This window comes from Vipera ursinii (assembly GCF_947247035.1).
Source record: "Vipera ursinii genome assembly, chromosome: 1".
In the NCBI taxonomy this organism is placed as follows: Eukaryota; Metazoa; Chordata; class Lepidosauria; order Squamata; family Viperidae; genus Vipera; species Vipera ursinii.
This window is the reverse complement of record NC_139512.1, coordinates 130,892,890-130,915,998: the sequence shown is the minus strand read 5'-3', so window position 1 is coordinate 130,915,998 and position 23,109 is coordinate 130,892,890. Positions and strand designations below refer to the sequence as shown.

The 23,109-nt window shown below is 42.6% G+C and overlaps 1 protein-coding gene across 1 annotated transcript in view; it reads left to right on the top strand.

The window, feature by feature from the left end:
- Positions 1 to 23,109, top strand: part of SLC12A8 (solute carrier family 12 member 8) — an 80,791-nt gene that overhangs the window by 33,993 nt on the left and 23,689 nt on the right. Inside the window, exons 6-7 of the mRNA XM_083356536.1 lie at positions 6,833 to 6,946; positions 21,464 to 21,551. Of these exons, the coding sequence (XP_083212662.1) occupies positions 6,833 to 6,946; positions 21,464 to 21,551 (202 nt within the window). The remainder of the gene's footprint in view (positions 1 to 6,832; positions 6,947 to 21,463; positions 21,552 to 23,109) is intronic.

The window sequence follows — 23,109 nt, the reverse complement described above, 5'->3', positions numbered from 1 at the left end:
AGTATTTGTGTACAGAACTGGCAATCTTACATTCTTGTCAATGCCTGTTTTGTATTTAATGTGCCATGTTGTAATAATCGTTTTCTGCTTATAAGCACCCCAGAAACATCAGGTTGACGATGCAGAACAGGAAAAAGACTAAGATGTGTCTTGGTTTGATTGTGTTTTTATGTATCATCTTTTCCCTGGAATTTGTTCCAGACCATAAAGGTTGCACAGTACACTTATTTTTCAACTGATATTTGAAAAATTCATTCATTTGGAATTAAGAGGTGTTAAAATTTAAATACTTCACTATGAAGCTTATTTCCAAATACATATGCTAATTGATATGAGCCATGGATCGTTAAGGTGTAGTTTTGGAATTTCTGTTTGAAATTCAGCAATGAGACAATGTACATAATTAAAGAATGCCAAATTGTTGATACCCCAACCTTTTTTAAAACAACATGTTGCAGTATAAAACAAGGCATGGAATTTCAAACTCAAGGGGAACTCATTCTCAAACTTCTTAAAATTTTGATGTTGATTATTTATAAATAAAACATTGTGCATGCTAACCACAACTGCTTTAAATTACATTGTGAATAACCCTCCCCTCTTTTTGATGAAATAAAGATGGTTTTAAAAGATGCTACCCTTAGTATTAATATCTCTCATATCCTTAGTACAGGAAATAATGTACACCAAGCAATTACAGAAAATATGAGATGATGATGATGATGAATATCGTAGGGCAAATCCTTCCTGTATTTTTAATTTGCTACTTTCCTGCCACTCTTTGAAGGTTAATTCTAAGCTGGCTAATTCTAAGCTAGTTTTCCTCGAAAAGCAATCAGCATTCATTTTACTTTCTGTAGGCAAGTCTTACTGCACAGAAAAATATAGACACACATTAATACATAGAGATATCGTGTGTGTGTGTGTCTGTACAGTAGATAGATATATAGACGGAGGGAGGGAGAGAGAGAGATTGAATAAAAAATCAAATACAAATAATAAACATATTTGCAGGCACAGCCATCTGTTTTGCATTTTGAGTTTTTCACAGGTTTTTTTTCTTTTTCTTTACAGCACTTGCTTTACAGGCAAAATGTCCCTGAGTTGAAATAAAGGAAAAATATAGTTCCCCTGGACTTTTTTTTTGTAAAGCTCAGAAAAATAATGAGATCATGAAAAGAAAAATGTTGTGTTTTTTTTAAGTTGTTGCTGGATTTTTATGACTATGGGTCTTCTGCAATCTGAAACCAGCATTCCAAGTGCTGTGCCAGAGAGAGAGCCTTGTAACAAAGGCAGCAATGGACTTTCTTAGAAAAAGCCGGTGGTGGGCTATGAGGCATTCTTTCCTCTGCAAAGTATCCAATGAACTGCTAGGGCTAGTTTGTAAAGAAATGAAGTAAAACAGCCAAAATGGATAGAGCTGCCCAAGGCATCGTAAGAGAAAATCAGTACTTTAAAAGTCAAGCAGGAAAATGTGCATATAGATAATATTTGCAATGGGAGGGAGATGAGTGAAGAGTCACATCATCAAAGAATGGTTGCTGACTACTTCTGGTGATGGGCCAACTAGGCTGGCAAGAAAAGCCCTTAAAAGTAACTTCCCTTGCTAGCAAATACTTTTATCTGAAATTACTGGTAAGAATATCCTTATCCAGTGGTGGGATTCAAATATGTGAACAACCGGTTCTCTGTGTGGATCCCACTTCCGGAAGTCCATTCTGGGCCCGAGCAACAAAAAATTAGCTACTGGTTCTGCCGAAGAGGTGTGAGCTGGCTGGCTGAATCCTACCACTGTCCTTATCCCAGGTGGAATAGAACAATTAAAATAGCCAAGATATTCCCCCCAGTCCAAGAACTAAATAGATTATGATGCATATTTTTTATTGTGAGTTACTTAAATTAGTTCTAAGGTGTGCTGTGTAGAAAATTTGCTGTTTGTCTTCTGGGATATAGCATAAGCTCATGAGTACTGGATCCTAATTATTTTTATATTGTACACATTCTCCAGATCAATTTCTCTGTGGCTCTCGCTCTTTCTCTCTCTGTCTCTCTCTCTGTCTCTCTCTCTCTCTCTCTCACACACACACACACACACACACACAAAAGAGGTAAAATAAAATAGAAAGTTATAACATAGAAGTATAGATAATGCATTATTAATTTAAGGTCTCAAAAAGATTTGAAAACAGTAACAATAATAATAAAAACCTTTTGCCTGACCTAAAAGGATAACAAAATACTCCATTATGGAGACGTGGGCATCATGCATAGGTATACTTCTATACACCATTATCTTGCATATTACATAGCTGATTTGTAAAGAATTGAAATTATACTGCTGAATAGCACAAACGAAGTCCATTACGATGAATACTGCATGCCAGCTTTAGTTGAAATCCCCCTCATCCTACCATCTGAAAACATTTAAAGTCTGAGTAAGGTATTTCTCCTTCATTCTCTGGAATTTTGATTTAAGCTCCTATTTTTACAATCTTTTTGTTTGTTTGTTTCAACATCTCCCCACCCCACCGCCCCCATTATAAGAACAGCTTGGCCGATGGTGATAAACCTTTCAGAATATTTTCAGTGCTGTGTTATTAGGTTTCGCACTACAGCCTCAGTTCCAAGACTTGCAAACTGTTAACTTTTGAACTGGCTTTACCTTGAATTTGATCCAAAACTTGAATAATCTATGATGAAGTCCAGCTTTCTCAGAACTTGCCATGGTGGATATCTTTGCTGCAGTTACATAACAGCTCACCCCATATAACCACTGCTCACTGAGTGGAATTTAACCTTTTGAATAATTTTCCAGGTTCTCAAATTAGTAGGCAGAAACGTCATATTTTTTTTACAAAGTTTGGAAATCTGACCTATTTTGCAAAATGCTAAAACATTTCTAAAATTTTAAAACATAACATTTTTCTTTTCTCACATACAGGCTTTTAAATATGATCAAAAACAAACATCTCCAGTAATTTAGATTTAGAGAGCAAATAGGAAGTTTCCTCTATTTACTTAAGAAAACTAGTGGGGATTATGGATGTTTGTTTCTCTTCACTTGAGTTCTTTGTAATGACACCCACCATGCGCTTGATCTGGGATGTGGTGACATTTGTGGGATAAAATCTGGCTACTCAGCATTCCTTTGCTTGATTTTTTTAATGGGTGGGGCACAACCCTAATAATTTTACCAAGGGAGCTAAAAATAAAGTTTTACTGTGATTGCCTTCTTCAAACTTCTTAAGTGAATAATAGCCACCATGCCCCAGGTTCCATGGCCCAGTAATCATTATTCTTTTTTTTTATTTAAAAAGTTTTACAATACATTTTGACTTTAATCCCCCCCTCCCCCACCCCTATCCCTCTCCCCCACTCCCTCCTCCCCCCCCCCCGACTTCCCAGAGCTAAATACAGGGCATAAAATCAAAAAACAAACATAAACACCCCTATATTATCAACAATAAACTATAAATTCTATCTCTCTCTAGCTCATATAAAATGAGTACAAACAATATTAATATTACAAATAAAGTAGAGAAGAAAAAGAGGAAAACAAAAAAAGATCTTTACTCAAAATAAATTTTCTTAATCCCAGTCCTTATTCATATTAATTTCAAAAAAAGAAAAAAAAGGGAAAAGAAAAAAACACTTTCACCTGCTATTTGCATTCTCCCACCTTTCTCTAATTTCCAAACAAATTCTCAGTTACGCACCAAAAGCGCTTATCTCTGTTAATCTTAATAATCTCCAACCAAACTAAACTGTAATCTAAAATAGTTCTTGCGTGTATCACGCCAAATGTCTCACAGTTCCAAATCATCCTTAAGTTCAAATAAAAGTTCAAATAAAAAGAGTATATATAAAAAAAAATTTTTAAGCAATCTCTAAGACAACTTGTTATTAATTAGGAGCTTACATACCCACTCTTAGTTCAACACATACTTTAAGTCCGTAACCCTAATATACTTTTCTAGCAAGCAAATAACATCATTCTTAAATTGTATAAAATATTAAAAAAAAAGAAAAAAAACTTTCTTTGTCCTCTATAATAATTTTACTCCATTGACATTCTGATCTAAAAATTTAATCAGCAATCTTAACGCCCCAAAACTTTTGGAGCACCTCTGTCATGACCCCCAAAACTTCTTTAGACCGCTCTCCTCCTACATCTTCATTGTAAGCACACTTTGAAGATTCCATAACTTTCCGCTGGTCTTGCTCTTGCTCTCGTCTCGCTCTTCTTAGGGGGGCACGCGTCATCTTCTGGCCTCCTGCAGCAACCGATGAGACTGTAGCTTGATCCCCTCCACCACCATTGTCCTCTGTCTGTCTGTCTGCAACATCTTGAAACTTTCCCACACCGTGTCCTTTTGCAACTTCCAAAAATGATAGGGGGGTTGCTTTTAACACATTACTATAAAAATCACGTGCCTGAGCCACAGTAACCAAACGATGTCTTTTACCTTCGTACGTTGTCACCAACCCAACTGGAATCTCCCATCTGAACTTAATATCACGTTTCTTAAGTTCCTTAAAAATAAAGAGACCACTTCACCTTGACCTCCTGTACCGCTCTGCCTGCATCTTGATAATCAAAAGTATTTCCTTTTGGCAGGGGTGGTTGCTAACGCCTGGCTCTGCTCCAAGAATCCCAGAGCAGAGGCGCTGCGCAGCTCGGAGCAACCCAGGCTTCGGGGGGGCTCATCCTTCAGCCGCCCAAGCTCTCAGCTCAGGCGGCCCCGGAGAGCTCAACCCCTACCTGGGGCCTCACCCCCTCCTCTTCTCCCGAGGAGGGGGCTTCAAATCCATCTAAACAGCTGATAGGCGCTGTTTACGATGGAAAAACACAGCTGCGGAGCGGGCAGCCCGAAAACGGCTGTCTTTCGACGTCGCGTCGCCACCGGAAGTCCCCAGTAATCATTATTCAAGACAATAGGAACAATTTTCTTTTTTTGCAGTGTCTAACAATGGAGATAGAGATGACCATTGTGGTTCCCTTGACCTCTACCAGATGTCAACAGGCCCAGACAACTGAGGCCAACTTTACTTGGATAGGAAAGTGATGGTATCGCCCAAATATCTTTGCAATTAAAGGAACTTTCCCTGGGGCAATAAAGATTGGAAATTCTAATTCAGCAGTATCTGAATTCCAGAATCTCTAGTTCCCTTTTCAAAATATATATTTTTTATGCTATGTTTAGTTTAAAATGTTGTGAATAAATATCTCTGGTGTAGTACGTGTGGGTTTCTTTTTAACTGTTTCATCTAATCGCAGAGCTGAAAAAGATCTCAGCGTCATTTGGTCCAATCCTCTGCTCAGTGCAGAATCTGCTAAAGCATAGAGGCTCTCCAGTGAATATACCATTTCATGAGACAATCTGCTCTTCTGATTGATAGCTCTTGTCATTTGGAAATTCCTCCTAATATTTAACTTGACTCTATTTCCCTGCAGTTTCAACAGAAAACTGTTGAACATACTTTCCAGAGCAACAGAGAACAAGTCCACTCTCCTCTCTATATGACAGTCTTTTAGATATTTGAGGACTATTAATAATTACTGTATCAGTCTCTTCTTCTGCAAGCTAAACATTGATTGATTATGTATTATCAAGTTATTTTCAACTCCTAGTGACCAAATAGATAGATTTTTTCCCCACAAAAGCTAAACAAACCAATTTCTTTCATTGTTCCCCAAAACACCCTGACTTCTGGTCTTCTCACCATCTTGGTGTTCCTCCTCTGAACTCATTCCAGTTTATTGGTGTCCTTTTTAGACTACAGAACTGATGTAATATTCCCGATAAAGGCAAAATTGAATGGAACAATAATTTCAGGTGGTGTGGACTCTGTGGCCTTGCTTAAAGTAAAGGTAAAGGTTCCCCCACACATGCGTGCTAGTCGTTTCCGACTCTAGGGGCCGGTGCTCATCTCCGTTTCAAAGCCGAAAAGCCAGCGCTTGTCCGAGGACGTCTCCGTGGTCATGTGGCCGGCATGACTAGACGCCAAAGGCACACGGAACGCTGTTACCTTCCCACTGTAGTGGTCCCTATTTTTCTACTTGCATTTTTACGTGCTTTCGAACTGCTAGGTTGGCAGAAGCTGGGACGAGTAACAGGTGCTCACTCTGTTACGCGGCACTCGGGATTCAACCCTCCAAACTGCCGACCTTCTGATCGACAAGCTCAGCGTCCTAACCCACTGAGCCACCACGTCCTTCCATGTTATATATAGGTAGTCCTTAACCTGAGACCACAAGTGGGACTAGATTTCCATTGCTAAGCAAGGTGGTTGGTTAAGTGGCTGTTGCCAAATTTTACAACCTTTTTGCCATGATAGTTAAGTAAATCACTGCAGTTAAGTGAAACACATGGCCATTAAGAGACTCAAGCTTCCCCGTTGACTTTGCTTTTTGGAAGTGGCTGGGAAAGTCACAAATGATGATCATGTGACCTCAGGACACCTCAGCCATTCTAAATACATGGGGATTGCTAAGCACCCAACTTTTGGTCATGTGATGATGGAGATGCTGCGACGGTCACAAGTGGGGGACCAGTCATAAGTCACCTTTTTCATGCTGTTGTAACTTCAAACCGTCAGTAAATGAGTGATTGTAATTTGAGGACTATCTGTAATGGACAGAAAAGGTTATCTTTCAGTGAACTTTAATCACTTTTTTCAATCTTCAAAGTGCAGAATTGTTGTTCTGTTAATTTCCAAACTACTGGTGTATAACAATACTTTCCTGTTGAACATGCTTTTAGGAGAATTACAAAATTACAACAGCTTGTGATACTAATATTGAGCTCTCCCCTCTCTTTCATACCCACAGAATATGGCTTCATTGGCTATTCAGAGGAGCTTCTGTTGAACAACACACTGCCAGATTACAGCTCAGGGGAATCTTTCTTCACTGTGTTTGGTGTCTTCTTCCCAGCTGCTACAGGTACCATGAAATTTGATGGGAGCTTTAGAGCAGGACTTTTCAACATTGGCACCTGGCAGGTGGTGCGTGGCCCTGCCCAGACCAGCCAAGTGTAGCAGGGAAGGGAATGAGCCAAAGTGGTGCAGCACAGGACTTGCTGTGAGAGTCCTCAGGAGCTGCAGGGCTGCTGGGGCGAGGCAAAGACCCCAGGATTGGCACTTCCAGCTCACCCAAAAGAGAAAGGTGGTGGAGGGGGGGGTGCGGGGACAGGAGAGGCTATAAAAGGAGGCAGTTTGGGCAGGAGAGGGAGAGAAAAAAAAAGATGCAGCCTTGGGAAGAGGACTCAGCTGGAGCTGCTGAGAGGAGAGGGGAGAGAGAGGAGAGGAGATCAAACAGGCTGGCCGGGAGCTGATTGACAACTTCTGTGGCAGCCATCCGTGCCAGGCGTGCAGATAGGTGGCAGCAACAAACAGGCAAGAAATGCAGGCAAGAAACGTAGCAGGGGAGGCAAACGCAGCAGGGGAGGGGTAACCCTCCATGAGGAATGAAGAAAGGCAGCATCAGCTGGAGGTGAGGCATGGAGGGAGGGAGGAAGGAAGGAAGGAGATGGCAATGAGAAAGAGGGAGGTAGAGAGAGGGAGGGAGGGAAATGGAAAGGAAGGAAGTTTTGGAAGAAAAAGGCGAGGGCTTGCTTTCCAGCTGGGAGGCTATACCTTTAAGAGAAAAGAAAAAAAAATGAAGCACTGCCATTTGAAGTAGGCAAGAGGAAGCCGGCTGCTCCAGCTGCACGAGAGGAGATATTTATTGGCAGAAGTGGAGTTCTGTTTCAGCAGTTCCCTTCTGGATCAGCTGACCAACAAACCGAGAAAGTGGAAGGATTCTTATGTGATTTTTTGACTTTGAAGTTCTGGGATTTGTGCAACGTGGGCTTTGTGTTCTCAAGGAGTGGCAATTTCTATTGTGGCTGATGGCTGATGTCCTGTGTTGGATTTTGGGTTCTAATTCTATTGTTCTGCTATTGTTAGCTGTACGTTTTGCTGCAACAGATTTTGAAGTATTTTTGTCCTGAATGGTTTTTGCCTGTAGCATTCCTTTACTTATAAATGGAGCCATTTGGGGAGGTTGCCTTAGCCGGCAGCCAGTAATTGCTACATTTGTTTGTTGTTGGTTTTTTCTTAAGTGCTGGCTACCAGCTGCTTAATTTTCCTTTCTAGCCAATAGCTAATTCTTAAAGGGGAATGCTCCTTTTTAAGTTAGTTCCCTCAGCGGCTTGTCTTTTCTGTCTCTGGAGGCTTTTCCTTGCTTGATAAATATATGGAAGAGGGAAAATTGGGGGGTGGGGCAAATTCTTCCTTCAGAAGGAACGAGATGGGAATGAGAAAGAGGGAGGCAGGGTAGGAGGGAGGGAGGGAAACAAAAAGAGAGGGAGGGAGATTGGAATGAAAGGGAGGGAGTGTCTGAAGGAAGTCCCGCCTTAGCATTTGGCCACCAGCAGCCCTGCCATTGACTTTGCTTGTCAAAAAGTTGCAAAAGGAGATCACATGACCCTGGGACACTGTGACCATCATAAAGATGAATAAGTTGCCAAGCATCCAAATATGAATCACATGACCCTGGGGATGCTGCAACGGACATAAGTATGAAAAATGGTCTTAAGTCACTTCAGTGCCATAGTAACTTTGAACAGTCACTAAGCAAATTGTTGTAAGTCAAGGACTACCTGTACTTTATCACTTTTTTCTTTTCCTTTTTTTTCCTGGTCATCAAGTTTTTGACACCCTGCTAGGTGATACTTGAAAATTGCCATATCCTAAAAGTGGTACAATCGGTGAAAAGATTTAAAAGCTCTGCTTTAGAGTATGCATGGCAAATTTGGAAAAAAAACCCAGAATACAGCCATTTAGTTTAATGTTCCCTTTCCTATAATAAATGAATATATTTAGGAAATTCTCAAAGGTGCTAAGGACAATAACTGTGTTTGTACAATACGTACCTGCTCCAGGAACAGAAAGTTCTGGAGAAAGCTGGAACGTTCTGCCCTTCTTCTGGACTCAGCAGTCCAACCATTCCGGAGGTGGTCCAGGATCTAAGAAAGAATAAGTAATTGGCTAAACCCACAATATTCTTTTCTACTTTCTGGAGTTGGAATAATTGAAACTCTTCCAACAAACTCTAACCAGATAATCCACCACAACCTATAGCAGTGATGGCGAACCTTTTAGAGACTGAGTGCTCAAAAACCGGCCCGTCCCCCAGCCTGCCCCCTGCTATGCCCCCTACTCCAACCCCTGCTCCACCCACCCACAGGGCCACTCACCACAGATCGCCCAGGCGGCCTTGCAGCACCATGGTGGCCATGCCCTCCGCCCACACCCCACAACATCATCTGCATGTGATGGGGCGCAAGGGCTGAGTCTTGCCCCTGCTGCCCGGATGCCATGTGCTTGGCTGCACTGCTCCGTGTGGGCCGTGCCTGGGGGAGACTCTCCTCCAGGCAGGCTGCTGGTGGGGTTGCAGGGGGAGGCAGGGCTGGGGCAATGGCGCATGTGCCCACCGAGAGGGCTCCTAATACCACCTCTGGCACACATGCCATAGGTTCGCCACCACTGACCTGTAGTGATTCTGTAATAACATCCCACCACATTTATTCAATAGGTGTATACTCAATGTGTGCTCTAATAGATATTTGGTTATACTTTCCTCAAGATTTACTACACCTCTACTGTAGCCATTTAATTCAGTCCCCAGTTTCATCAGCAAATAGTGGACATTTTAGGCTTCCCATAACCACAGAGGGCTCTTGGGAATCCTAGAATTAGTGCTCTTGCTACTTGCTGTATGATCAATCAATCAATCAGTCAATCAACCAATACTTCTGCTGACTGCTGGCTGCCAGCAGTTTGGCAGTTCGAGCCTCACCGGCTGAAGGTTGACTCACCCTTCCATCCTTCCGAGCTAAAATGGGGACCTAGATTGTTAGGAGCAATATGCTGACTCTGTAAACCGCTTAGAGAGGATTGTAAAGCACTGTGAAGTGGTATATAAGTCTAAGTGCAATTGCTATTAAGCCTGGAAAATCTCCCGGAGCATTCAAGAATGCTTTAGATGCTGTAAGTCTCAAACTGATTCCTTCATCCTTGCAGGAGAGATCAGGCCTGGCTCTCTCTCATCAGGAAATAGGATTGTATATCTTCTCTAACTAGTGAAGCCAGACTAACAAGAGATGGGGAATGTAATCCTCCCAACTTTTTATTAGCTGATGCATGAAAGGCCAATGTATGTTAACCCACCCAACCATCCTTGAATGGTATCAGCCAAGTCGTTAGCAAGATTCACATAGTATACTAAACATTACTTTATGTAACTGTGATTTATTAAACAAATCCTATGTTGGATTTGCCAAATATGCTAGGTTAAAACCAACTAGGCCATAATAATACCCTGATGCAACACCTAAACCCACTCCCTCTTTTCTACAAGAAATTGGCTTACAAACTTTTAGAGGGTTGCCTTGCTTTGGTACTTCTTAAAACAAAGCACCTTTTATAGCTGCTTCATGGAACAGCACAGCTCCCTGCTTCTGAAAAGGGTGAAATGAAAGTGCTATGTGGCTTTGTCTCGTATAATTCCAAGGGCCTTCTCCAGAATAGCCAATAGCCAGAAGAGAATTTCAGTGTGAAAAAGTGTAAGAAAATTCTAAATCATGTGTGCAGAAACTGCTGACTATTCAGAGGAGGCCTCTCACCACGATGCAGAATGCTTCAGACACAGGCCTAGTGCCATTAAAGCAGGCTCGCTTTATAGATTTACTCTGGGAAAATATTCTGCATTGAAACGCTCTGATACATGAATGTCTAGTTTCCTAAGCATGAATTCCCATTCTGAACTACACTGAAAAATGGCAGTGGAAGATTTCCTTTTCAACCCCCCTGATTTGTGTGTTTAGAACCCATAGGTTTCTGTTCTTTTTTCCCCCGTTGTTTTTCAATATCAGCATGAATTAGTCAGTGATCTGGAGACTGAGTGCCAGACTAGAAACTGTCTTCATACTACTAACCACAATGACAAAAAAAATGTCAACATTTCCAAAATAAATTGTAGGTTAGAATGCTGAGCTTGTCGATCAGAAGGTTGGTAGTTTGGCGGGTCGAATCCCAAGTGCCGTGTAACAGAGTGAGCGCCTGTTACTCGTCCCAGCTTCTGCCAACCTAGCAGTTCAAAAGCACGTAAAAATGCAAGTAGAAAAATAGGGACCACTACAGTGGGAAGGGAACAGCGTTCCGTGCGCCTTTGGCGTCTAGTCATGCCGGCCACATGACCACGGAGACGTCTTCGGACAAGCGCTGGCTCTTCAGCTTTGAAACGGAGATGAGCACGCATGTGGGGGGGAGCCTTTACCTTTTATTACTCACCAGATTGAACATCTCCTATTACTTGTGACTTATAAACAAGTTGTTTACAGAAATAGATTATACGTGTGCATAATTCCAATGAAATATGGTCATCCTTTATTGAAATAGTTGTGTGAAACTTTATATACCATAGATTCATAACACCCTGTATGATCTGTGCATTTTACAGCCCACAGGCTACGTCCAGCCCTTTGGCTGCCCCATTCAGTCCATGACTGCAGCGGGGTGGGGGGGACGGCTGCGGTGGCCCTCTCTAACAGCCCAAGTTTCTCATGTGGCCCCCGAGGAAGATTAATTGCCCACCCCTGCTGTACAATGTTGATGTGTTGTGCCTACTTTTTAATTCTGTTGATTTCTTTTTCAAGTTTTTACCAAGCATCTATCATTATATTTAAAAACACAAGGACATTACTCAGTGTTTGACATTGTGACATTTGTTCTTCACTTTTTTATTCACTTGGCCCCCTTCCCTACCCCAGCAGAGACCTATCGCTTCACTTTTATTTCTTTAATTTTAATATTTGTATATCACATTTTGTTGTACCCAGAACATTCTGGAATGCTGTACTACCAAACGTCCGTGCTCAGATTTTGTCAGAATAACATACTCGTAACTCTCCTCATCAAGGTGAGAAGGTGAAGTGATTCTATTACTCACAGGGCTTTTATAACCTAGCTCTCAGAACCAGAATCCAGAAGCGTAGCCTCTCTCAGCTGAAAGAAGGGCTCAGAGCATCTCAAAGTGAAGTTGTGTGATCACTTAGTTTTTAGAAGTAGACACAAGAAGGATCAGTTACTTTAAAAAGCAGCATGGCAGGAATGTTTCCCATGAATCTCTTGAAAGCTTTGTGCAACCCTCATGTATTGCTCAGAAGTCATTTTTTTTCTAAATATTATTTATCTTCTTTTAAGCTTGCAAGTAGAAAAAAGATATGCATGCAATTTTTCTCCAGTTGTTTAAAAAAAAGGGGGCGGGAAGCGAATATGGACTCCCTAGGTATGGAAGATAACAATTTGCCAAATGCAGGTTAAACCTTTGCTCATTGGAGGCTGAACAGAAATATAAAAACTGTTAGGTCTGACCAAGCATCACAATGTCAATCAAGTGAGAGCTAAGAAAGTGCCTTTTTCCAAGGGACTAACATCAGTTACAGGAACACTCTTTTCTCAGTTCTATTTATAGATGTAATATTTTGCCATACTCTTTTCAGGTGTTCAGATTGTGTCTGGTAAACAGCTCCCTCTGGGCAAAGTTCCTGAACACTGAGAGAGCCTCACCTATAGGTATATATATATATGTAACATTCCATCATAGTACAAGCGGCCCTTGTTTAGCAATCACAGTTGAAACCGACGATCGTTAAGCAAATGGTCATTAAGTGAAACTGTGACTGTGCTTGCAGTCCTACTTCAGCTTTTTGTAGACATGTGAAGGTACTAAACACAAGGACTGGGTGCAGAGTTACTTTTTCATCACTATTATAACTCCAAACAGTTACTGTCTGGTTGTCACGAAATGAGGATTACTTGTATTTATTTATTTATGTATTTATGTATTTATGTATGTATGTATGTATGTATGTATGTATGTATGTATTTATTTATTTATTTATTTATTTATTTATTTATTTATTTATTTATTTATTTATTTATTTATTTATTTATTTATTTATTTATTATTGGGACTTATATGCTGCCCTATCTCCCGAAGGACTCAGGGCGGCTAACAACAATAAAATACAATAATACAAAAGTTAAAAAGAAATTAAATTAATAGCCCCAGTAGAATAAATTAAAATTAAAATTAAGTTTAAAATTAAAAACATAATTAAAATCCCTGTCAGTCCAGGCCAGCCTGATGGAAAAGGAGTGTTTTGAGGCCGCGGCGAAAGGACCGGAGATCCGGGGTCATCCGAAGCTCAAGGGGGAGTTGGTTCCATAGGGCTGGCGCTCCCACAGAGAAGGCCCTCCCCCTGGGGGTTGCCAGCCGACATTGTCTAGCCGACGGCACCCTGAGGAGGCCCTCTCTGTGTGAGCGCACTGCGCGATGGACCGTTCAGAGTTACAACGGCACTGGAAAAAAGTGACTTATGGCCGCTCTTCATGCTTACGACTGCTGCAGCCTCCCCGTGGTCATGTGATCAAAATTGAGATGCTTGGCAACTGACTCGTACTTATGTCTGTTGCAGAGCCCTGGATCGTATGATCCCCTTTTGCGACCTTCTGACAAGCCAAGTCAGTGGGGAAGCCAGATTCGTTTAACAGCCACGTTACTAACTTAACAACTGCAGTGGTTCACTTCACAATTGTGGCAAGAAAGGTCGTAAAATGGGATGAAGTTCACTTAACTGTCTCATTTAGCAACATAAATTGTGGTCATAAGTTCAAGGGCTACTTAATATGCTTTAAACTTCCTCTCATTCATTCATTATATACAGGTTGAAGTTGAACCCTTGAAGTTTTTTTTTTAAGCAACTTCCTACCGAGTCTGTGATGCAGCATGTAAAACAAAAATTTCTAGAAGGGATGGGAGTTTTAAGAACATGACTAAATTGTTTCCCCCCCTCTTTTATTTGTATCAGGTGTATTCAGTGCTGGAGCTCAACTGCTATCTATTCAGATAGGCAAGGGCAGATTAAAATTATAAATGCTGCAATAAAAAACAATTATGTTCTTAAATGTTTATTTATTCTTGCTAACATTTGTCAAGTAGGAAAGCAGTTGATGCTAACAAATATAATTTATTTCAGAAGTGCTAATAATTTATTATTCATTAGTAGTGGTAAAAATTGTAGCAAAACAAAAGCACTCTTGCAGTACAGGTTGTTAAATCTGCCATTCATTTAACAGCTACAAAAACTTTTTTATCTTTCAAGTATGTATAGTGTTTTATTTAAAATGGTTGTGTGTTACAGTAGTAGCATGGGGAAATTAAAGCTTTTTTCCCAATCTCATTTTATTTGGGTTCAAATAATTTATACTATTCTATATAAATTATATAATTTTGCAAGAAAATCCAGGCTCTGGTTACTTCTGTATCCTGTGTAAGCTGGGGAAATAATGAAAGTTAAAAATGAAGTAGTCAAACAAAATTATCTTACTTGAACTTCTCAGCTTAAGCCTCACTTAATCAACAAAAGCCACCCACCAAGCTTTATGGCTCTCCTATTTATAATCCCAGAAAAGCATCAGAAATAAAGTTATCCAATCTAATTGGATTGTTGCATTCCCTTTTCATACACACAATGTAGACTTCCATCAGGCTTTCTTTTTGATTAATAAGAAAACAAAAAGAAGCCTGCTAAATCATACCATTCTTCCTTGCATTGTGTAACATGCAAGGGCCAACTACAGGAATTTGATAAGCTTGCAAATCTAGAGTTGTACTATTGCTTCTCTGCAATTAGTACTTCAGACATGACGGCAGCTTAAAATTCAGTTATAGGCACACCCAGCACTTCTATAAAATTATCCAGTATTCTTTTAAAAGTATCCAAATTACCTTTTATTACTTCCACTGCTGATTGAATTTCCACAACTTAATCTTGAACTAAGTAAGACATATTTTCTTTTCAAACTCTTTAATCTCCAGATCATATTGGAGTCGTGGCTAGGGGGGCATTTGCCCAGATTCGCCTGGTACACCAGTTGCGCCCCTTTCTAGACCGAGATGCCCTACGTATAGTCACCCACGCTCTCGTTACCTCCCGTATAGACTACTGTAATGCTCTCTACATGGGGCTGCCCTTGAAGACCACCCGGAGGCTTCAACTGGTGCAGAGTGCAGCTGCACGGGTAGTGATGGGAGCACCCCGATACTCCCATATTACACCCCTCCTGCGTGAGCTGCATTGGCTACCGGTTGCCCTCCGGGTGAGATTTAAGGTGCTGGTTCTTACCTTTAAAGCCCTACATGGCTTAGGCCCAGGATACTTGCAGGACCATCTGCTGCCGGGAACGAATTCTCATCACCCAGTACGCTCACACAGAGAAGGCCTCCTCAGGGTACCATCAGCTAGACAATGTCGGCTTGCGACCCCCAGGGGAAGAGCCTTCTTTGTGGGAGCGCCAGCCCTGTGGAACCAGCTCCCCCCTGAGCTTCGGATGGCCCAAGATCTCCAGTCCTTTCGCCGCAGCCTCAAAACACTCCTTTTCCACCTGGCTGACCTAGACTGACAGGGATTTTAATTATATTTACAATTCTAACTTTATTCTTTAATTTATTTTAATTTATTTCAAATTTTATTTTTTAATTTACTGTACAGAGACCTTTAAGTTTTGTTGTTGTTAGCCGCCCTGAGTCCCTCGGGAGATAGGGCGGGATATAAATCCCATTAATAAATAAATAAATAAATAAATAACTAAATAAATAAATAAATAAATAAATAAATATTTATTCTGTTAGACTCTAAGCATTTGGCCTATCTTTTGTTGGAAACAGATTGTCTCTGTGTATTGATTCTGGCACCTGTAACCACACTAGAATTGCAGGACCATTCTGGTAGAGAGAAGCTCCCTGAGGATGGGCTCCAGAACAAGTCCAAATGCTCGGAAGACTAAAACCCTTGTCCTTGCCTCGCTTATAGAGGTTCTGTAAAATAGGTTCTGATTTATCCTCTTGCCTTAATTTATCTCTAGAATCCTTTTTTTTCCCTAGCTGCTTTTCAGATAAGAGTCATGGCTTTCTTGCACCATTGAGTGGAAAATATTTCAGACATGTGGCCTTGTGAGTTTTTCTTACAGGGCTATCTTTAAAAAGAAAACTAATGCTTTGCTTAGCCCCAGGGCATATCGCAATGCATTTTAGTAGATAATCAAGATAGGTGTTTCTGCGGTAGTTCGGAACAGTGCGGAAGAGCTCTGTTATGGCGTCAATCACCTCTACAGCGCCGTGCAGCCCAGGACGCCTCACCTGCCTTCTTTCCTCTGCCTGTTCGCCGTGGATACCCTCTGCTTGTCGGAGGGGCAGCGGCGACGACCCCACCGGATGGAGATCCTTCTTACGACCATCTGCTGACCGACACCGTTCTTTGGTGGCGAGGAGCCTCCTTCTTCTCTCGGATGGTGGTTGCAGATTGTGGGCCTGGTCATCGGCCCCGGCGGACATGTTAGTGAATTCCAGGACCCAACATGACTGCTGGGATCACTTCTTTCCGCCGTTGAAGGATGGCTTGGACTGGTGGATGGACATTGGGGAGAGAATCTTTTGTTCTCCCCCCCCCAGACTGGCGGTGCGGGCTGGCGTTGTGAGGATTGACAGAGGCCTGGCCTGCCTGCTTCTTACTTCTTTTGTTGACAGGCAGGCATTACGGCTAGCTCCATACCTGATGGGAACTAAGATCCCCCTATGGATAATCCAGTGTGGACGGGACCGAACCGTGGTGGGAGGACGGTTCTGGACTGGTCAGCGACCACCTCTCTGGTGTGGGAGACCAGTTAGGGTGGGCCTGGCTTAGGACTCCCCTTGTCTCTCTCTGTTCCAGCTAGACTCCTCAGCCGGAGTGAGAGGACGGCTGAGGTTGTCCCTTGGAACTCCATCTCGGGTGAGAGCCGAGATGGCTTTGCAGATTGAGAGATATGCCCACTGGACCTGTTCTTTTTCCATCTTCGTACCATCAATGAACAATCCTTTGGCCATATTTTCAACATCGGCCCCAAGAGACTAATTGAGTGCTATATGATCCATCGTTATTCCGAAGCGGACTTGTATGCCCTTAGGGCGGTTCCTGCCTCATGGGCGCGACCTGTCGCCTGTTTTCATACTCCCCTTAATGACGGGCCCAAGCCTTGGGACTCCGAGAGGTGGTTGGGCTTGGATAGGGGCCTCGAGTTAAGACGCGCTAAGAGGCCCCTGATCAGATTTTTAGCCAAAATTACCGCCCTGAGTCCTCAGGGAATAGGGCGGTATATAAATATAACTAAATAAATAAGTTAAAGTCAGAAGAAATTGAAACTGGTTAGAGGCGTTAGAAGTGTCAGTTTGGTGTGGTGGTTAAGCACCAGGCTATAAACTGGGAGACTGTGAGTTCTAGCAGTGGCGTAGCGTGGGGGGTGCAGGGGGGGCCGGCCGCACCGGGCGCAACATCTGGGGGGGGCGCGCTCGCACTCGGGAGGGATGGAAGACGCGCCGAAGCGCCCTTCGCGCGGCTGGAGTCCCGCGGGGGGGGATCCGGGGCTGAGGCGCACTCGGGGAAGCAGCAACTCACAACCAGCTACTCTTGGGGGACAGAGGCACAAAGCCGGCCAGACAGGGCTCGGAGTCATCCCAGACCACAGCTGCACTTCCACCTTTCCCAGGGCGGCCCCCGCAGACGGAGCGCAGTGCAGGGCACCAGCATGCCCCACTGCCAGAGAAGCGCCCGCCGGTGCGGCCCCGACTCCCTCACCCCGCGGCAGGTGGCGGCGGCGTAGCGGGGCTTGCGAAAAGCGGGGCGGTCGGCGGCGGCTGCTCCCGGCGCCGGGCAAGGGCAAGCAGGGCAAGGTCGCTCCTGCTCAAAAGCCAGAGTTCAGCGGCTGGCGAGGCACTCGCGCGGGGCTCTCCCGGGGCTGGCGGGCCGAACGGGGACCGGCCTCCCCCTCTCCGCGCTAGAGCGGCCCCCGCGGTGGTGGCCCGGCGCACGTGGCTGAGGGGGCGGCAGTGGCGGGAGGGGGGGTCAGAGGAGCGAGCCGAGCTCTCCCGGGGCAGCAGGTGCGGGCTGGTGCGGCTCCAGGCTTAGCCGCAGCTCCGGCCAAGGGCTGCCAAGCTCACGGGGCATCGTGCCGGCCCCCTCCCTCGCTCCCCACGCCCGGATGCGCCCCCGGCGGAAGCCCCGGCCAGCCGCGGTGCATGCCTGAGCGAGACGGGCAGCTGCGCTGGCGGGTCCCGCTCTCTTCCAGGCATCAGAGGTAAGAAAGGGACGGCGGCGCCCCCAGCCGCCCCCCCCGCCAGCTCCGAAGCGGAGGCTCCGCTGCGCCGCCCGCCTCCTGGCACGGCCTCGGGTCCCGGCGCTTCTGCCGCATGTGAGGGAGGGGATGCCGGACCTTCCCCCTTTTCCCGGGAGAGACGTGGGTGGGGGGTGCGGCGGACGCCCAGGATGCGGGGCTCCCTGCGGCAGACTCGAGTGCTAAAATCCATGGGTTAGGGGGCGCAAATTACTTGCCTTGCCCCGGGTGCTGACAACCCACGCTACGCCACTGAGTTCTAGCTTTGCCTTTGGCACAAATCCAGCTGAGTGACTTTGGCCCAGGAAGAAGGGAGACAAGTCAAGGACAAAACCACTCTGAAAACTGCAGGAACTTGTTCAGGCAGTCGCCAAGAGTAAATACTGACTCAAAGGTACAATAATAATAATAATTAGAAGGGAATATGCAGTGGCCAAAAGGAGAGTAAAGAGAGAGCAAATGTTTTGATTTCTGCATCCACCAGATAACTGGTAGTCAACAAATGATTCCATTTTTTTTAAAGGTCTATAATGAATGTAAAAAGGTGCAAGGAATGAAAGTCATTCCATGTTCATACGCACAGGTAGAAAACTAAAAAAAAAGTACAACTGCATTGGTATTATTTTTAGCACCTTCTTCTGCTAACACAGTTCTATAAATCTGTGCTTTATCACATGCTTGCTGCTCAGCAAAAGCTTTTTCCGGTGGGTGATTCTGTTCCTATAGTTTGTTGTCTGCTTCTTTGTCTCTTTTCATTTTAGAAAAAAATAAACATAGATTTGCTCTTATGCTCAGGGAGGGAGAACGCAGCTTGAGTAATGTAGGCAAGAGAGCCATTCTCTATAAAAATGGTGAGAATTTAACTAATTTGGTGGTGTCACAGAAGCCATTTGATCTCTGGCTGCACAGGCCAAGCGCTCTCTAGCCCTCATTGCACTGTACCAGAATTCAAGGTGATGATTCGGTCTCATTGATGCTAATCCATAGTATTGAGCTAAGTCACTCCTTGCTCCAATTTCCTTGAAGGGAAACAGTTGCACTAATATGAATTGAAGCATTTGTGTTATTTTTTCCCCCTGAATACCTCTGTTCTTTGTATGTATGTCTGTTTGCCGTGTGCCCCAGTGAGACAAGGATAATGATTTAATGTTATTATATACTTATATAAGCAAGACTGTCACACAAAACAGCTCATTTCTTAAAAAATGATACTTGGTACTTAAAGCATTTCAGAGGAAGTCTCTAGCTTTCTTCCCAAATATTTTGTCATGTGATAGTTAAATGACTTTTTATCATCCAAGTAATAAAACTGTTAAATGAGTTGAATGCAAACTTGTAGGCCTGGGATATGTTGATTTTGCCGTTAGATCAGTAAGAATTATAGGTGATTTTAAAACACTGTTAAGCTGTTTTGGATGTATACAAATATTTACCATATACTTACTTTGTGAACTGGAATATATTCCTCTGATGATTTTTGACTGAAGTGTTTTACTTGCCCAGCAATCCTAAGCTTGATTACTCAGAAATAAGGCCCACAGAATTAAGTGATCTGTACAAATATGATTAGTACTGTGAAAGCTTAAAGGTAAAGGTAAAGGTTCCCCCGCACATGCGTGCTAGTTGTTTCCGACTCTAGGGGCCGGTGCTCATCTCCGTTTCAAAGCCGAAGAGCCAGCGCTTGTCCGAGGACGTCTCCGTGGTCATGTGGCCGGCATGACTAGACGCCAAAGGCGCACGGAACGCTGTTACCTTCCCACCGTAGTGTTCCCTATTTTTCTACTTGCATTTTTACGTGCTTTCGAACTGCTAGGTTGGCAGAAGCTGGGACGAGTAACAGGCGCTCACTCTGTTACGCGGCACTCGGGATTCGACCCGCCAAACTGCCGACCTTCTGATCGACAAGCTCAGCGGCTTAACCCACTGAGCCACCGCATTAATAAAAAGACCCATAAACTTATAGTTTATACTCATTATTCTTATGGAGGTCTTAGCCGCTTTAACAGAGCATGAATGTAGAAAGCATCAAACTCTAAGTTGTCAAACACTTGTGGATTATCTCCTGGTTAGAACTAGAGTGAATTAGAACAAAGCAAAAGCACTATTTGGGCAAAGACACATCTAACTGATTGATGGCTTTTAAATAGATGGTGGATATTGATCCTATTAATTGACTTTGGGCTGCAAATATGGTTCAATAGTCTTTTACTGAAAGATAAAATTGTATTAGAGTTGTCGGATAATTATTTCCATTTCCTATTAAATGTGTGAGTGTGACTTTGCAAATACAGGTAGTCCTTGACTTACAACAGTTCATTTAGTGACCGTTCGAAGTTACAACGGCACAGAAATAGTGACTTATGACCATTTTTCACACAACCTTTATAGCATCCCTATGGTCACCTGATAAGATGCTTAGCAACTGACTTATATTTATGACAGTTGTAGTGTGCCGGAGTCAGGTGATCACATTTTCTGACCTTCTGACAAGCAAAGTCAGTGGGGAAGCCAGATTCACTTAACAACTGGGTGATTAACTTAACAACTGCAGCGATTCTATTAACAACTGTGGCAAAAAAAGGTTGAAAATAAGGCAAAATTCTCTTAACGACTGTCTTACTTAGCAACATAACTTTTGGGCTCAATTGTAGTCGTAAGCTGAGGACAATTTAATACTTTTTAATTTAATTTACTTATTTGTATAAAGAGCCACCTTTTCCAAAAAGTAAGGAGTCCTCAGACATTAATATAAGTCTGAAGGCTTATTGTTGTTGTTTTTTTAAAAAAAAACAGGGAACAAAAGTTTCCTGTGAAAGTGTCAGAATCTGTCATGTATATGGAGATAACCACTCATGTAATGGGGAGCCTAGTTGAAAGGTCTGCCGAGTTCAGTGTTAGCTGGCATTTGGAAAGGGACTGTTTTCAAGTGATAGTTTTCAGATAAGCTGTTTTTGTCTAAATCTGTGCCTTTCTTCTAGTACATTGTCCAATTTAGAACAAAGAATCTCTTTGTGGGTATGTGGTTAGCATCCTGTTGCCAGTGGAGACCCAGTTGCTTAATCACGAAGCTGTATACATGGCACCGATATCAGTATGTGCACCAGGGTTGGGTTTTTGTTTTGTTTTGTGTTTTTTTAAAAAGGTCATCTTCTTACAGCCCTCTAACAGTGTTGTGTTTGTTTTTTTATGTGTGCTCAAATTGCAGGAGTGATGGCTGGGTTTAATATGAGTGGGGATCTCAGGAAACCCGCAACGGATATCCCTATAGGATCTCTATCTGCCATTGGCATTTCGTAAGTTCTTATAAATAAAAAAAAATTGAAGCATTTGTTTTCTGCTCAAACTAACTTTCTGCTCATCACTGTTCTGAAGTCAGTCCATTTTCCATTATAATAACTTTTCCTTTTTCCCCTCTCTTCTGTATCAAAATTGGCAGGGATTCAGCTGTTTACCCCTGATCACTTTCTGCCCTGGACATATTACAAAGAGATAAATTAGTTAATATCCTCCCATCTTTTTCACTTTTCCAAATTTAGGGAACATATACCTTTTCAGAATAAATTTAAGACTGATAGATAAAAATAACAAATAAATAATTAGCTGTCTTTCCTAGTACATGAGTGACATGTAAGGTGTGGGCTGTCTTTTCTTATGCTCCCTACAAATCCCTAGATGCACTTTATAGCACACAGATTTTTAGGAAGGATTCTTAACTAAAGCAGGCCCACTACCTTAATAATTATTGTTAATCATTGTTAATCATTCATAATTCATTAAAAAATTTTGCCCACATCTCCACAAAGTATATGGGATACCTTGATTTTATATGATATTTTCTCATTTTCATTTACAGGTGAATGATTTTAATCATAGTCAGAGAACGTGAGACAGGACTTAAAGACTTGACAAAGACTTGACTACATTCCTTGCTGGATAGCTACTTCATAACACAGCAGTTAAACATCAGGATCTAATATTTTGTAGGCTTAGAGAAGTTAGATCCAATTGGTATGCTATGTGTCAGCATGTAAAGAAGATTATCAGCCTTAATCATATTATATTCGTAAACCAGAGCATGGTTTCAGGAAGGTTTCAACAAGAATAGCAATAGCATTTAGACTTATATACCTCTTCATAGTGCTTTACAGCCCCCAGTAAGCAGTTTACTCAGTCAGCTTATTGCCCCCAACAATCTGGGTCCTCATTTTACTGACCTCGGAAGGATGAACGGCTGAGTCAATCTTGAAGAAAAGAAAAATAAACTTGTAGTAATCCACCTCATTATATGGAGTCACCTCTCTCCTTTAAACTACTTTTTAGCTATTTACATTTTTACATTTTCAACATTTACGGTTGTTGCAAAATGTGTAACATTGGTCTGAATAAATTCCAATAAAGGAGAATATTTGTATCTTAGGGTTGAAATAAGGGGTCCTTGGTGTTCTCTGAGCTTGGTTGTTTTCTTGCAGACATTTCATTACCCAATTGAAATGAGGACCCAGATTGTTGAGGGCAATAAGCTGACTTTGTAATAATGCCGCTTGGGGGGGGCGAAAGCCCTAGTAATAAGCAGGCATATACATAGAATGAAGGCTATTGCTAAGCACATTTGATTTGTGCTTAGATTGTAAGCCGCCCTGAGTCTTCGGAGAAGGGCGGGATATAAATGGGATTAAAATAAAAAAATTAAAAAAAATAGATACCATAATCAGTGTTAGTCTGATATGCATATATGAATACATTGTTTCTTACTGTTCTCTCATTCTTGTCCCTTTTCCCTTGCCTTCTATTTTTAGTTGATTTCAATACTCCAACTTTTATATTGCATCTTTGAGGGAGTATATCCTGTCT